Here is a 17,281-nt window from a genome sequence, read left to right on the forward strand (position 1 = left end):
TGTGTGCCTAAGCACAGGAGGTGGGTGAGTGCAGCCAGCGCAGGGAGAGGACCGCAGTCTGACTCCAGTGCCAACATTTAGAATTTGGGTTTCTAATTTCTTGTGATCTTTAGGGAGCAATAGTCCTTTTGCACTATGCTCATATTGCACCTCTCTCCCTCACTGCAACCCTAGCTCTCAACTGAGTGTCAAAGCATAATTAGGTCATGATTTACAGATAACATTTTTAATAACAGTTATTGCTTTGGTGCTGATGCAAACACTCCTTTCCCTGGAGTGTGTGCAGTTTCATACCGCATTGACACACTGGTCAAGGGGGACCACACAGCACAGCTGAGGCCTCCCTCAGATTCTCACCTTGCTTATGTCGAAGGGCTCCTTCTGTGCAAAGGCAGAGCACACCCTTCCTCAGAGACCCTCCTGGACCCAGCATGGGATGCATTCGTAGGGTGACCCACAAAAGTCCAGACAACTGGCAGATCAAATAATTTCTGGCAAGCCTCTGTCCTGGGTCCAGTTTGCTGCCTGACTCTTTTAGACAGCTCAGGCATAGATGCTGGGATGGCCAGGAGAACCCCCAGGGATCTCTGCCTCTGTCCTGGCTTGCTCTCCAGCTCTGGTTTTAGGCCAAAGGTGGGTCAATCAGACTGAAGAACAGAGCCCATTTCAACCTGACAAAAAAGTAAAAGAGAAATTGTTCCTATTCCTGTACTAAACACAGTGCTTGTTTACATGAGAGGCTTTGCTTGTTTCTTTCTGTAGGAATATGCATCAACCCTCTTGCTAAATGGCTATGAAACTCTAGAGGACTTAAAGGATCTACAGGAGAGCCACCTGATTGAATTAAATATTTCAAATCCAGAAGACAGGGCAAGATTGTTATCAGCAATTGAAAATCTACAGGACTATGACAGTAAGTGTTTAAGCTTTGTTAAGAGTCATGTGCAAGTTTTAACTGAAGAAACACTTCTAAAGAAATAGTGATTCTCACACTGACCTGTTAAACCAGTTTTCTTTTAGATATGAAACATGGAATAAGATGATTGTCTTATTTGTTCAGATAGCAAACCATACATCTCTTCTAGATATGTATATGATTACTATACTAGCAACACGTGAATTATTTAATATTTCTTATGTATAGGTCCTACACTAGAGATTAGTAGTAACTATTGCTTAAGAACGACCCTACTTATGGTTGGGGACCCAACCCTCCAGACGGGATAAGTGACTTCCCAAAAGTCACAAGGTCTGTGCAAGAGCAGAAAATTAAACCTCTCAAACTCTGTGCTAGTATCTTAACCAAAACATAACTTACTTCAAATAGCTACAGTAAAGAATTTTCTTTAAAGTTTTTTTAAACAGCATTCTGGAGAATAAGACAGCTTTTCGCTCCCTCACTTCATCTCACACTTAAATCCTTATCCAAATCAGTTTCTTTTGTAGCAATGTTTTTTTAAAAAAATTAAATATATACTAATATCTGGTTTGCATCCTTTTCTCAAAATGACTCTGACTCAAGTTTCCGGTGAGCTTCTGAAAGCTGATCATACAGTGTATGTAAATGTATGTGTATTGATCACCCTTGTTTTCTTCACTTGCTCCTTTCACTGGGAGTGGAAAAGCTAGGATACAGAACAGCAAATACTGTTCTCATGATATTTTAATGATATTTCCAGCCTGACTTCTAATTTTAAATAATTTATGCCAAATTCCTAGAAACTACAGTTAAGCATCTACTTAATTAGACACTAAGCCAAAGCAGGAGACATTTTCGTCTTCATTGAAATTTGTGCATACTCACCCCTGTGCTGAGCAGTCATTTAATCAAATGTGCACTTGCAACTGAGAAGCATCTGAAAGAAAGAAAAGGACACCCAGAAAAGCAATGTCTTTCTGGGATATTTTAATATCAGTTCCTGTCAGATGCCCACTTTTTATCTCTTCAGTAGGTAGGCAGCTTTCCAATTCTCACTGCAGCACATGTACATATGTATGCACATACCTCCATGCACATATATACCCTGTGTGCTGCAGTACATAAATCTCTCTGGATTTCTATGCATGTCTTTGGCTACCTCATCCATGCAGCTTTTCCTGCGTGTGTTCTCTAACCTCCCGCTTTGTGTGTTTGCTGACCTTGTTTTTACTGTGTGTTTGGGCTGTCTGGGGACCCCATTTGTACATGCAGTCTTTCCTGTTCTCAGTCAGCTTTCAGGGAAAGAGTAAGGTTCTTGCAAACACGTTAGAGAGGCACTAAAAGGGTTTCTTTGCCCACCAGGTTCAGTAGCTCTTTCTGGTCTATAGCTTTGTGAGAGAGATGACAGGCTAGAAAAGGGCTCTTGAAGGGCCGTCTATGTAGAAGTAGTGATTGAAAGGGTGAATCCAGGAAAAAAATGGCTACGTTTTCCAAGAATTGTATTGCAGGGATCTAGCTGGAAATCATCTGAAAATACATTTGTTTCCCTAGTTTTCCCTTAAACTGACTGTATGCACATTTTTATATACTTCTTGGTAACTAGCCTTGCTGCACTTTCTGCACCTTTTATTGTGTATGCTTTTCTTTGTCAGTATATTACACCAGAAAAGTTAATGAAAAAATCTAGATTGTAATTTTGCAGTTTTGCAGCAGTTTGAAAAATGAAACCAAAACAATGTTTTTTAACAGACCACAAGAGTGTGAGGATATGGCTTACTATTTATATTCTTTGTGCGACAAAAACCATAGCAAGCGGCCTTAGACACCTAACCTTTTTAGAAGATGAGACCAAGTTTTCCTTTTTCTGAAGGTGTCTTCACACTTCAAATTCTACACACACGTGTGCAAGGACCAAACATAACAAGGTCCTTACACGTACCATAACTGAAAATTAAGGAAATTACCTTAATTATTCAAATAGGGTTCTTCCTAATTGGCAGCATGGAATTAAGTCAATTCTCCAGGCAAAACAGTGTCCCTGATGTTATCTGTATGATAGTTGAGTATTTAAATTCTTGTAATGGTTCTGGAAATAATAACATTAAATCTTATAAAGTAGCCCTTGCTTTAAACTCAGTGATGACACTGTAGTCTTAGATGAAAAGAAAAAATGAATATTTGCTTCACATCTACTTTGATAGGTATAGCCAATCTTTCCAGTATTCATATTCAATAAAACAATATACCCAGAATTTATGAATACTCACAGGGACCGGAACCAAGACATCTTTATACAATTGTGCCAGCTATAAGCATGCATTTAAAGTGTAGCTGAGTTTCATAAGACTCACGTATATTTTAAGGTAAGCCATGCATAAATACTTTCCTGGTTTAGAGTCTTGAATTGGGACTGAATCAAATCCTTGTCTTGTCTTGGTTGCCAAAGGTTCGTAGCATTTGTCACATGACTGGTAGGGACAGAGCAGAATTTAGCAAATCTGCTTTAAAAAGAAAGATATGAAGACTAAAATTGATAGAAGCTATCTGTTAAGTTGTTATAATGAAAGACAGGGAGTCAAGATGATCTTGGGGATAAGCTCAGCTTGGGCTTGACTTTGTCCGAATCATTTGACCTCTTTGTCCTTCTGTCAATCCAATTGGAAAATTGGGTTGAAAGAGGTGGGTGCTACTGTGAAAGTAAATCCTGCATCTGAACTGAACTTTCCTAGGTCAATATTTTTTTCTTTCCTAAATGGGCATGACTCAGTCCAGCATAAATGATTTTTTAATTAAAATTGATTTTCTGCATTGCTTAGAAGTGAGCAGCATAATTACCCACAGCTACAAGGTAATCTGTTTACCGACCAAGAGTGTTCTAGATATAACTTCAGCACTTCTCCAGATAAAAGTTCACTCTTTTTATAAGCTTTGTGAAAAAACGTACTAAGGCTATAGACCATATTTATTGTTCTAAGCCCATCTTTCTCACAAAGCTTGGAAGACTTCCATGTCTTTGCATTACATTCGTGCTTCTGTGAAGCATGTGTTTGATTAATGGATGGGGTCTCAGGTACGGTCCAGAGCTGAAATGCAAGGGTTTCCAAGTTTTTGTGACTCTGCTACTATTCAGAACAGCCAAGCGTGCGCAAACGTAGCCTCATTTTATTAGATTCTACTATAAATGTAGTAAAAAGAGATTTAATACTTCTTTAATGTGATATCTGATATTGTGAAATGTCCAGATGTTTTTACAGGGCTTTTAATGTCTTTTCCTTTCCTTGGCTTTTTCTTGACATTTATTGCATGTTATACTAAGTGATTTCTTCATGCCGCATACTTGTGACTATATAATTCATGTTGCAGAATAAGCAGTTACTGAGTTTTCTAACTAAAAGACCTGCAGCAATAGTTTTCGCATTATACGCTTCTTAAAGCTGTCCAAAATGTAGCATTTCTGGCAGTGAGAATCTTTTCATCTTACGTTTGATTTAGACCTGAATGGATTTGAAAGGAAAAACTTAACCCATCTTATACCAAGAATTAAAAACTAAGTTTTATTTAGCAAATGCTACCACATAGTTGGTTTTAGGCAGATTTTGCTTCCTGGTCCTCCACTACCTTCTTTCTACCTTTCCTGGGAGTCCAGGCCCAAATTCACCATCTTCAAATACTTCATGTTGCACAGCTATCCTAGAACTGCAAGGTCTTGTAAGCTCCTCACAACATCCCCCCCCCCTCTTCCCAGATCTCTTTTAAAATTTTTTATAAGTTGATTAGACCTATATATTTTGGACAAAATGATTGGTTTCCATGAATTCATGGCTGGAGAGGAAAAAAAAAGGTCCTTTTCATAAAGTATTTCTTAATAGCTTTCCATTCTTCTCCCAGATGGCTTCTAGACAGGAGATGGATGTCTGTGCTTTTGCAGGATGCTATTTTTAAAGCGAAGCAGTTGCTGGATGGTTAATGAATAAAGTAATAAAAGAAGTTTGGAACTTTTTTCTTGACTGTTTCCTAGGACACGCGGTTTTGTGTGTATAGCCTTAATTCTCTTCTCACTTAGATGATGTAAGTCAAGAGGTTCACTCCTGAAGTCCAGCAGGTTATATTAGTCTGAAGCTATTCTGAGTTAAAGAAGAATTAGACTCATTGGATATGTGCATACAGTTCATTTTATAGAAAAAACAAGGTGCATATGTGCAATTTGGGGAATAATTTTGTATGCTTATTTCCCCAAATCCACTTCCTTAGCTCACTTTTCATATTTAAGTGCCAGAAATCCCACTGCCAGTACCAGATATGGTTTGTTCCTTATTTGTTGTACTTGGACAGCAAGATAGTAGATAGCTGAGGACACGACTTTCAGTTCTCAGTTGCATTCCTTATGTGAGGACCCAGCATCATTTTACACTGGGCAGTCCCTTCAAGAACGTGGGATTTTACAATGAAATGTCAAGGTCAAATAGTGTTCCAAGACAATCTCCCCCTCTGTACTGTGGTACAACTCATTGACCTGGACATAGTATTTCCAGATTTCCCAAGGAAGTTCATCCTTGCATGAGTATTAGTATTTTTCACCCTTTTTCAGGCAGATGTTTGCTTCCAGATTTTAGAGAAAACAGAAGCTTTTTATTCCTGTTTTCACCATAGACTCTCACATCAGTTCAGTGTCCCTCCCAGAAAAGCTATGTCACTGACTTCAGTGAGCACAATTTTTTAAGCTGCTTGTCTGTAAATACCCACAAAAGGTTTACTCCTTTGAGACCCCAAAGTATTGCATGGGTGTACAGAACCGCTTCAGGTTTCTCTGCTTCCTTTTCAAGAAGCATCACCATTTAATGCTTCAAAACCATCCTTTCTGAGTTTGATGCTTTGTGAGTTTTCATTTCATGTTTAAATTTAGGCGGTCTAACTAGTACAGGCACTACAGGCTGGTAGAAGGCCTTGATATGTACCTAGGAGGTCTAACCTCAGCCAGAAAGACGCACTTTGTTCTGTTCAGTTATTGTGTGGTGCTGCTCAGTACGTCACCACTGCACCTTCCAGGAAGGCATGCAAGTGACTCAGGCCAAAGCATCACGCTCCTAGCCTGGTTTTCTTTCTGGGAAAAACTCATGAAGGCAAACTCTCAGAGGGCACACCCATGAAGTATGGCTGGCTGCTGGGTGACTTCTTTTTTCTTCCAAGACAAAATCCAAGCCTCCTGCCAGTCATCTGGTTTAAACCAACATAACAACATAGGAGTGATGTGTGACCTCTGTACAGTCTTGAGCTGAATTGCCTTAAATCTGAGCTTAAAGTGCTTTCTTAATCGGGACTTTAAACTCATTAAAAAAGGGGGAAAAGCTGGTGAAGGTAAAAAAAAGATCTATCCCTGCATGTGTCATGCACATCTATGCCATTGAATAACAAATATTCATTTCAAAGATCTAAACAGTGAGGAAAATAAGTATGCATCACACAGCTATTACCAAGGCTAAAGGCCTCACTTTTTTTTCAGCAGTCTGAGTATAATCCTACCGTCTAAAGCAGTATTAGAATATTTGTGTCAAAATGATGCGTATCGTGGACTCTTCTGGCCATATCAGACAACAGTGACTGAAAGCTATTTATCTTATATGGAACTGCTTTACTGTAGCGAAATGATAAGATCGTTATTTCTGATGACTCTACAACATCTAACAGCAGTTTAATTTTATCAATTCCTGTTTCCTGTGAATTGTATCTTTCTTCTGATGTCCAAAAGATTAAGACAGCAAACTTACCTTTACTAATTTGGAACTTGAACATGTATATGTTAGAGGAAGGAAATAAGTAAAATTGAATGTAAGAGCCAAAAGCTAAAAAAAAAAAAAAAAAAAAGAAAAGAAAAAAAAAGCGTAGTTTCTTTTCTCATGAAGCAACAGATATAGTTGCATCATACATATATTTATAACGCTCAGTATCCTGCTCAAGTGGTTTAGCAGTTGCTGCATAATATTTAAGGCTACTTTAAAGAGAAAAAAAAAACTGTCAGAATTTGGTTTCAGTCTTTTAATCTTACATATGAGCAGGGTGTTCTTAAACTTTTTCTGCTCAAAACAAAACCCAGAAAATATAATATTTTTACTGCCTCAAATACCTGAAGATTTTTGGTTTTCATGTAAAAAATTCTTCCAGTGTTATGGGAAGAGACAGAGGTTTTAAATTTCGGTATGTTTTTGAAATAGAAATTTCTTATTCTGCTAGCTGACCTAATGAGATTTTTTTAAAAAAAATCTCAGTTCCAGACTTGTCTGTCTCTTTTTTCCTGAAACAAACAAGGGAAAGAAATCACTACAAAAGAATTCAGGATCTGTTTTTCACATATGAACTACTCAGTTTATCATAACTAGTTACAGGGCACTAGTATACTGACTGAAACAGCATTTTCTTGTTAATCCACTAGTTACTTGGTCTTCTTTCCATTGTAAAACAAAATGGATGGAGGTTCCTCTTTGACCTTGAAAATGTAAACAGGATTAACACTTTTTAGGTCACTGCTTTCCAGGGCAGCAGATGATGCTAGAGCAGCTGTAAAAGTACCAGCAAGCAGCATTAGGCTGATGAGGGGATTACAGGGCAGGGGAGCCCTGTCCGCAGCTGCGCAGGGAGACTTCACCCGGTCACCGGCTGAGCCCTGCCAGCCTCCAGTGACCAAGGCCTGGGACGGGTGCGAGATGCTCATGACACAGTTTAGACAAGGCTTTACTGGGGCATCTGCTGTTATTTGTGCTGGGCTACTTCTGTTGCTACTAACAGCAGCAGGAATACCTTCACTGGTGTAATGCCTTTTGTAATTCCTTCCTGATTTAAATCAGAAATCAATTGGACCTTACATGATCAAATATTTTCCCTGCAAAGAGAGATAACATTTGACATGACAAACTGCGTTCTGTAAAGCGAGGAGATCAAACAGTTACAGATATCAATTAAATCTGATGAAAGGTGTACTCTTTCACCCAAGTGCAATTAACCATTAATTTCTTTGGGAACAAGGTGAGACTTCTATTCTTTGGAAAGTATTTAAAGTCATTTTTTTTTTAAAAAAAATACATCAGGTTATGTGTATAACCTCAGGTTTAATGCAAGAATGACTAAGCTGAGACTTTGGATTCTTTTCCCGAAAAATCAAATTAGTTTATTCACTTAATTAGGCAATTGAAAGTTAGAAAAATATTAAAGATAATTAATCAGTCCAAACAAATCTGCAAGACTTCCATCAAGATCTAAAAATGTTTCTCAGTACGTCAAAATGCTTTGTGAAATAAGTTGGTTGAAATATCATGCAATGAAGAAAGGTACTGACTCTCCTGCTGTTCTATTTCAGTATTTTCAGAGTGAAACATTTCAACTTTTAATTTCTAATTTATTCTTTGTGATACAACACAAGGTCTAAAAAAATATATGGATCCAAATGTAAAATCTTTCCCATCTTACCAAATCTTATAATTTCCAACAACTGAAACAAATGTCAAAGTGAATTTTTCTTCTAGAAATTTTATAATTCTGGGAGCTAAAATCTAGCTTTAGATTTTGACAAAGGATAAAATCCTTCATGTATTAGGACTTCCATTCTGCCTGGACTTGAATTGAGACAGCTTAAATCTGACTAAAGATCTAAAGCTAAGTATTTAAACATGGAGTAACAAGTCCAGTGAAAAAAGGGAACTTACTTTGCAAAAGCCAAAAGGTACAATTTCTCTGAAGGGCTAAAATCTGGGGTAAAATTATTTGTTTCCTGTGAGAATTGCTCCTTGTACTTTTTTTTGGAACGCAAGCCACAGTCTGAAGTAAAAATACAGTTACAGGAATGACATAACAAAAAATGTAAGAAAGGGAAAGGCTTTATAGCTTGTTTTCTCAATAAATTTACTGTGAGCAAACCATGTATTCCACAGTCAGAAAATACAAACATGAACTTTAGCCACAAGGTATATTAGATGTATGATATACAGGTATAGCCTGTCTGCAAGGCATCAGCTTGTTGAGCTTTTTTTGAGAGGTCTGCTGATACTCTCATGGAGTTGCAAATTTTTGAGTTTGAACAGATTAGTCATACAGCAGCTAAACAAGGACAATCATTCGCAAGATAATTTGCTTCTAATTTGGAACAGTATTCAAAAATCATACGCAGGAGTTAGGCATCTTAGCTTTCTCTGAGGTCTTTCTGTTTTGGAAAATAACCTTTTGGATATCAAGCTAAGCTTAGGAAGTTTCCATCAGCCACTGAAAAGCCCAGTCTGTTAAAAAACCCAATTACCACATCTTTTTGCTGAGTGCTTGTGAAGACCAGCGCATTCTATCTCACTACAGAGTGCACAGAGTAGGTAAACCGGTGGGGGTTACGTTCAAAAGACACATCATCTACAATGCAGTGCGTTATAAACAAGGCACAGTAGGCTACACAACTAATTGCATGAGCAGGCTCTGAAATACATGAATGTGGGAGGGGAAGAGCTGCCATCTCCACTGTGGGCATGGTGACCACTCATGGTGACTGTTGCACCCGTGGACAGCCTGAAGCACCTCTGTCTAAAGAACGATGCCAGAGGCTCCAGCATTCATCTCTGAGCAGCACACTGCAGGATCAAAGCCAACCTCAACATCAACTTAGATGTTGTTATACTCGTGTAATTGTAGTTTTAGTTCTTTGATACTGATGTTTCTGTTTCTGATAGACAAAAGATATTGATCTAGTCGTGTGTATATTACCAGCTCTGTTTCTACAGTTCTTCAAGAACAGTCACGCTTCTATCTCAAACTCTTTCCCAGGATATTTATTTTGACATTTTTTCCCTTCTTTTTCTATTCTTTCTAGTTGAACAGCAGCAGAAAATTGAGGGTGGTCAGGAGACACGAAGCCTAAGCCCTCACCATGGCTTTGACAAATCACAGTTAAATGACTGCCCAAGAGATTCTGGCTGTTACATCTCATCAGAAAATTCAGATAACGGTAAAGAAGAAGTAGACCCAGAAACCCTGTCTGACATGGTGCAGTCAATAACAATCACTGAGTCAAACTGACTCAGCCCTGCTGCTTTTCTGCAGATTTTCAGAAAAGACAATCAGTATTGCTGGTATGATAGCACAGAAGCAGAACACAAAATATTCTCAACACTGAAAATCTACTTCTGTCTGATGTCTGACGCTTTAGACTGTTTAATATGTGGACACTTGATAGCTAAATGTTAGCTGATAATAAGAATATCTCATGCTTTTCTTTTCAATGAATCCACAGACATTTCAGTGAAAAGGTTTATACATACATATTTATAAATATTTGTACAGCAAATGCATTTTCTATAATAACAGAGAATTGGTTTAAGTAGTGGTACACAATCTGGATGTGTTAATTTCTGGAACCATCCAAAATGTAAATATTGTATAAATTTATTTTAAAATGATGCAGATTAACTACACTGTCTCTATTTTCAGATGTGTTTTACTAATATTTGTACAGAATGTGTTTTCTTTGATATATCAACATAATAAAAAGGTGGATACATTCACATCCTACTTTAAAAAGTATCAAGCTAATTCTCATTAATATTAAAGCTGTTTCACACTGTTCTTCTCCAAGACAAGCTCTAAAGTAGACTATCATCTTGTACACTTTATCCTGAAGGTACGAAAAAACTGCAGTGTAAATATGAATCGAGCTCTCTGCGTTCATTATCTTTTAAAGAACATAGCCAAGTGAATGGCTTATGCACTGGCAATTTCTTTATTGTTATTTTCACACGTGTTCTCATTCTTCTCAAGCATTATACAGAGAATGCAAGCTTGGAGCAAAAAAAAATCAATATCTATGCTATGTTTTTATGATAATTTTTTGTGAAGCTCTTGCCTTTTGTGAGTGGTGTGAAGTTTGTTAATAAAGTACTTGTTTGTATACAAAATTTGGAAGCTAATATGGTTATAGTGCACTATTGTCTTTCATATGAGATTTTATTGTATTTCCCAGTACATTTTGCACTGGAATACACATTTTAACTGCCTGTCTTCTTTTAGAGTACTTCTTTCAATAATAAACAGAATCATGTGTTTGAGCCCTTTAAAAACTACTTGATTTTTAATGCGGTCATTACATTTCAAAACCTGCTGTCTTCCAAGACTAGCACAGTAAATGGCAACTTCCACTGAGCATTTTTATCAGTGCTTTATTTATATTTTACCTTTATTATTATTATGCATAATAATCTGTATCAAATCAATAGTGAAACTTTTTGCTCACTAATTAGTCACACAATTTTCATAATTCCAGGCATTTTGCATTTATGTTAAAGTTTCCACATTTTGATGACAGCTTAGAAAAAAATCACCTTCAGAAGAGATGAAACATGGAAAATTCCATGCCAAAAATAGTATTCCTGAAGAAGCTATAAACAAGTGCAAAGCTTTTCTCCTTTTTTCTTTTTTTTTCCCAATTGAAATACTTTCTGTAGTTTTCATGACCCCTCAAATGGCTACTGCTGTCTGACTTTTAATACACAAACCTGTTTTGAAGGCTATAGTATAAAAATGTCCATTTTAGAAAATGGCATGAACTAGATTTCAAAGATTTGGAGTAAATAAACTCTCTTTAGAAAAATAAATAGGAATGGGAGATGCTAAGATTTGTTTCTGGTTGTAACTTACTTTTTATGCTGGCAACAATCATCATCCTTGAGCATCAATGACCCCATATTGCCAGGCATAGTGGGGATGCAGAATCCCTTGATGGGATGAAGTACATGAGAGATGGTTTTTTAGATATAGTAGCATGCCATGACATGCAGTACTGACTTTACTTAATATTACTTTAATAACTCCTAAAATAATGTATTTGGATTGGCTTCAATCACCTCTTCATTCTAGAGAATGACTGAAGTCAGCCTGAATTTCTCAAAACGGGGCTTATCTTTTGGCTTTCGCAGCAAGAGACGCTTAGTCTTCAAGTTGCTTCTATCTAGACACCTGTAAAATTGCTGAAGCTGTAAAAATATGTTGAGGTGAGTTTAACATGATTATAACTGCCGAGAAACAGCTAAGTTAGCTGGGTCGAGGACTAACAACCGCAGAGACCAGAGACGTACCGTGACACAAATACTCTGAGCAATGTTTATTTGCATAAGTCTGCAAATGAAAACAGGCCTCCCTAACCAGTTACAGTGAGACAGGCAAGGCTTTCAACAGCGCAAAATGCCCAACGGCTGCTATGATTTTACAGGAATCAGACCCTGCGTATCTTGGGCTAATGGTAAGAGCATAAAGGTGTGAGGTTAACTAGATGGGAACTATGGGCATGAGCTGTGGTTTAACCATTCCTGACCCTTAAGCAGTAAGGCTCTGTCCAAAGGGTTTCTTATTTAGAAAAACGTGTTGACTGAAAGCTTGTTCAAGGCATTCGTAACTTCCTGTGAAGGCAGAGCAGATTAAATCTCAAGCTGAGAAACTTCCGTTCCCTCGAGCTATTCTGAGAAAAAAATGAGGAAATTTTGTACCACAAAGGAAAAAAAATGCTTATTTCCTAAAAGAAGCACACGCAGGCTTCTTTTGTCTCTCAGTGGTCTCGTTAATCCCACTGATCAAGGATTAGACTGTAATAGCACGAACAGTTCTCCGACTGGCTTTGGTGCTGGGCTAACTGAATAAAAGATAATTCTAGGAGCTGTTGGAGAAAGTCTGGTGGAGATCTCAGCTACTTTTGAGGAATTTTTAAACTGTCCCAGAGACAGAGAAGAGAAGCAAACAGCGGAGGTTTTGTTTCTCTGCCACTTTCTCAGTGGTGTCAGATCCCTTTTCACTTTTATTAACCTTCCGTTATGATTAAGGTGGACTATAAGTTTTGTAAGTCTCTTACTTGGACATAACCAAAAGTCCACTGTTCCCTGGAGTTACAAAGCATACAAAAAGCTGCAAAACCAATCAGTAGAGGTGAAGCCAGCGAGGCTAGCCCTTCTAGCCTTCAGCCAGTGGGGATTTCCCTGCCGCAGAGGGCTGTGGTGCAGGTGCAGCAGACTTTCCCCCAGGGCTGCAGCGCAGGGCTGGCTGCTGGCACGTGTGTTGCTGCCTGCCCGCAGCAGAAAGCTTCTAACTCAGAAAGACTCAGAGGACTGTCGTGGTTTAACCCCGGCTGGTAATAAAAGTACCGCGCAGCCGCTTGCTCACTTCCCCCTCACCCAGAGGGACGGGGAGGAGAGCTGCAAAGGAACGTAAAACTCAAGGGTTGAGATAAGAACAATTTAATAATTGAAAAAGAATAAAAAGGAAAGAACAACAACAACAATTATGACAAATCAGTTATAATGAAAAGGGGAAGGGAAAGAAGAACATCCAGAGGGAAAGGAAGAAAGGAACACGCGGTGCACAATGCAGCTGCTCACCGCCCACCGACCGATGCCCAGCCAGTCCCCGGGCAATGACCTGCCCGCCCTGGCCAACCCCCCCGGCTGACATACCAGGCATGATGGCCCATGGTACGGAATGCCTCTTTGGCCAGTTCGGGCCAGCTGCCCTGGCAGCGTCCCCTCCCAATTCCTTGTGCCCCTCCAGCCTTTTCGCTAGCAAGGCCTGAGGAACTGAAAGGTCTCACATCAAAGCCCAAACACAGCACTGCACTAGCTCCTAAGAATGTAATTAAGTCCATCCCAGTTTGAAACCAGGACAGTGACCCACAGAAATAATCAGGTGGTGGCGGGCGCCTTCATCACCAGGGAAGAGCCATCCCTGATCAAAATTAACACCGCTTTAGCAGTGTTGCCTCATGCTCAGCTGCCTTTGACTGCCGTTCACAGCTGGCATGGCGTTAAAGGAGGGCTGCTCTACTGTCAAAGAGGGTAGCAGAGTGCCAGACTGCAGCCCTGCAATCCATGTGGACTAGCCTGCAGATCCTGGCAGTCATCATCCTGCTCTCCAGGATTTGTAACAAAACTTCTGAAAGTCAGTGGGCATAAATTCATCAGTGTAGAGGCAAGCAACAAGGAGGGGTTTGCATTCATTTTGCTGAGGTGTGAATGAGCACATGAAGCATAAGGCAGAACGTGGGCATATCTGTGGAAATTCTAGAGAAGACTGATCTCTGAGGGACTCAACTAATTACTGGCTGCCAGCTGGACTCTGCAGCACTTGCACAACTCTCTGAGCCCAAAAGTCCAGCCAATTTTCCACCCACCTTACCACTCAGTTATCTGTCCCATACTTCACCAGTCCTACCACTGAGTGGCCAGTGTCTCCTGTGATGTGAGGAAGCCCCCAGCTGACTAGCTATGATATAAAAGGGACCTTTATACCATAGTGCTTGCTCCTGGGTAGTGGCAAGTAAAATAATTTCTGGCATTGTCAGGGGATCTGCATCACACCGGTGGAGCCATTGGAAAAGAAGGTTGGTGCAGACAGCACAAGACAATATTGAAAGAAAAAAAGGATACCTCAGGTGCTATGAACCAGACATGTTCATTTCTAGATGTCACTAGGTTCACAGGATGAGTACAACCTACCCCTTCCCTGGAAATTTGCTGTTCCATCAACTCAAGATCAGTATTCTTTCTGCCCACTGATACACACGTATGTACACAAATCAGTGGTGTCAACAGTTAAAGGAAGACATGTCATAGACTCTTTCAGTGCCCTGGGTCACATTGTTGTCTGTCCTAGGACAGCCTCGATGGCTGTTTTGCAACTGAGTCATATGTCATCATAGATCATAGCGTAGAATTGTAGAATCACATAGGTTGGAAAAGATCTTTAAGATGGCTCAGACTTCCTTCCTGCATGTCAGAGGGAAGTAGTTCCATCATGTCTAGTAACAGCATAGTTTCCTTGTTTTGACTGGGATAGAGTTAGTTTTCTTCCTAGAAGCTGGTACAGTGCTATGTTTTGGATTTAGCATGAGAATAATGCTGATAACACACTTGTGTTTTAGTGTTGCTATGTAGTGCTTACCCTAAGTCAAGGACTTCTCATTTTCCCATGCTCTGTCAGTGAGGAGGTACATGAGAAGCCAAGATAGAGCGGAGCCAGGACAGCTGACCTGAACTAGCCAAAGGGATATTCCATAGCACAGAATGTCATGCTCAGTATATAAACTGAGGGGAGTTGGCCGGGCGGCTGATTGCTGCTCAGGGACTGGCTGGGCATTGGTCAGCTGGTGGTAAGCAATTCTATTGTGCATCACTTGTTTTTCTTGGGTTTTGTTCCTCTCTTTGTTTTTGTTATCTCCCTTATTGTTGTCGTCATCATCATCATCATCATCATTACTATTGTTGCTGTTGTTATTATTATTATTTTACTCTATTTCCGTTATTAAGCTGCTCTTATCTCAACCCATGGGTTCTACCTTTTTCCGATTTTTTCCCCATCCCATTGGGGGTAGAGGCAGGGAGCAAGCAAGCAGCTGCATGGTACTTAGTTGCTGGCTGGGGTTAAAGGCTGGGGTTAAACCATGACAGATGGCAAACCCTCTGCCTCTTTTTCACAGCTCAAAGATGAGGTTTTGGATTACATTATCCACTGAAGAGGTTATTTGTATCATGCTCTGACTCAGTCTGCTGGCTGTGTACATGTACTACTGCTTTGTGCGATGATGCTCTTCGGTCAGTTCCAGGAATGTGTTACATAGGATGGTGTGAATGTCTTCTCTTGGTCTAGGATTTCCTGCATGAGGTGTTCACTTGCATCCCTGATCTTTGGTTCCTGGTAGGTGACAAGGTTTTTCCCTACAACTCAGGGGAGAATGTCAAAGAGGCTATAATATGGCAGTGTTTGTCTTTCTTACCTCATGAACACATTACCCTGAAGCTCCTTATCTGCCTCTGATGTCCTGAGGGCTGGCCTGTGGGCTGGCACTAACTAGCAACCTTGCTGCAGGCTGACAACCAGCCAGCAGCTCTGTCAAGCCCTATATTTTACCTGGCCATAAAATAAGGGCTTCTCTGTTCACCAGAAGACCAACAAAAGTTATGTCAATTCTTGTATTTTCTCCTGTCTAGGAAAAGACAAGAAATGCCACTAAAAGCACATGGCAAAATGGACTTGGGGTTAGTAACACATTCAGGGAAACACAGCTGTTAAATCTGCAGTTGCATCAGGTATGCATGATAAACAGCAGTCATTGCAACGAACCCAAATTTCTTGGGAAATATGGATTCTCTAGGAGGAAACAAGTGGAAGGAGGCCCGTGATAGGCTAAGGGGATCTGAGATGGTCATTTCATCTTCTGTGGCTAGGCAGAATTTGGTCTGACATGCCTAGCACTGTCTGCTAGGCATGAGATCTGTCTGCTGACAGCAAGAGCACAGAAAAGCTGCCTGTGCCGGGGGGTCATATATAAACAAGGGACAAGAGGGCTGGAGGGCAAGTGGTGTTTCTTAACAGTTCACATACCTGGGGTGCTTATTTTAAACCTGGCCAGCATCCCACAATAGATGTGTTCCCTGGGCAGAGCCCACAAGTCCTCACCTCCTAAGGCCCACTCCACATGCCAACCAACGACATTAATGTCCCCTTGCTCAGTGGTGCTCTGATGTGAGGCTGTGGCAAATTCTGGGCTTTCTCAAATTATCCACATTCAGAGATCTCAGATTTCAAAGTCTGATTCTCCATGGCTCCTCCATGCTCACAGTGAGCGAGGATTAGATGCACCCTCACTACTCTCCTATTACTTTCCCTGTGCAACCCAGGTCTTCCAGAATACTTGTCCCTCCTCCTCAGTCATGGTTTCTAGGGGTGTCCTCCACATATGGAAGGGCTCTCTTGTTGTGTGCTGTACATGGGGGTTTAGGGTGGAATATCAAAGGTATAGACATGTTGTGCAACTCAGCATTAGGACATGGAGACATGTCAAGGGTGTGTGAGGGTTAGGATAGTTTTGACAGACTGTGGACAAACTGTTTGACATTGGCTACCAGTCATGTCCATATGGTCAAGGGAGGACATGGGAGGACTTCAACTTGAATCATTCTCAAGTGTTTTTTTTTCTGCTGAAGGAGCCAAACTGCGTGAATCACAGCTACCTTGAGAGCAAACTAGCATACAAGCTTTAAGAGCTACTTGGTGACTTGGGATGGAGTTTGAATACAGTAGTATACACTCTGCCGTCATGACAGCCAGCCTCTGCTGCTTCTGCTCTCTCAGTTTTGGAAGCACCTTCATCTGGACACCACTGACCTGCTTTGCTTGGATGCCCAGTACTCAGTGCAGGTCTCAGTGGATCTGGTTAGCTCAGCCAGGGCCCCAGACTTCTGAAACTTTTCTGTGAAAAGAAAGAAGATACTTGTACGTTGTGCCTGCAATGCATGTTGTATCACAAATCCCTCTAAAATGTTCACCATCCTATTTGAAAGCAGTCCCTTGCTGGCTATC

At 40.2% G+C, this 17,281-nt stretch overlaps 1 protein-coding gene across 5 annotated transcripts in view; it reads left to right on the top strand.

The window, feature by feature from the left end:
* The window catches only part of SAMSN1 (SAM domain, SH3 domain and nuclear localization signals 1), a 98,503-nt gene extending 87,499 nt beyond the window's left edge, over positions 1–11,004 (top strand). For all 5 annotated transcript variants that reach the window (XM_056327728.1, XM_056327729.1, XM_056327731.1 and 2 more), the window contains 2 exons: positions 763–913; positions 9,759–11,004. In XM_056327728.1, coding sequence (XP_056183703.1) covers positions 763–913; positions 9,759–9,964 — 357 coding nt within the window. In that variant the 3' untranslated portion in view covers positions 9,965–11,004. The remainder of the gene's footprint in view (positions 1–762; positions 914–9,758) is intronic.
* Positions 11,005–17,281: the final 6,277 nt, after the last annotated feature.

This window comes from Falco biarmicus, chromosome 2 (genome assembly GCF_023638135.1).
Source record: "Falco biarmicus isolate bFalBia1 chromosome 2, bFalBia1.pri, whole genome shotgun sequence".
NCBI lineage: Eukaryota > Metazoa > Chordata > Aves > Falconiformes > Falconidae > Falco > Falco biarmicus.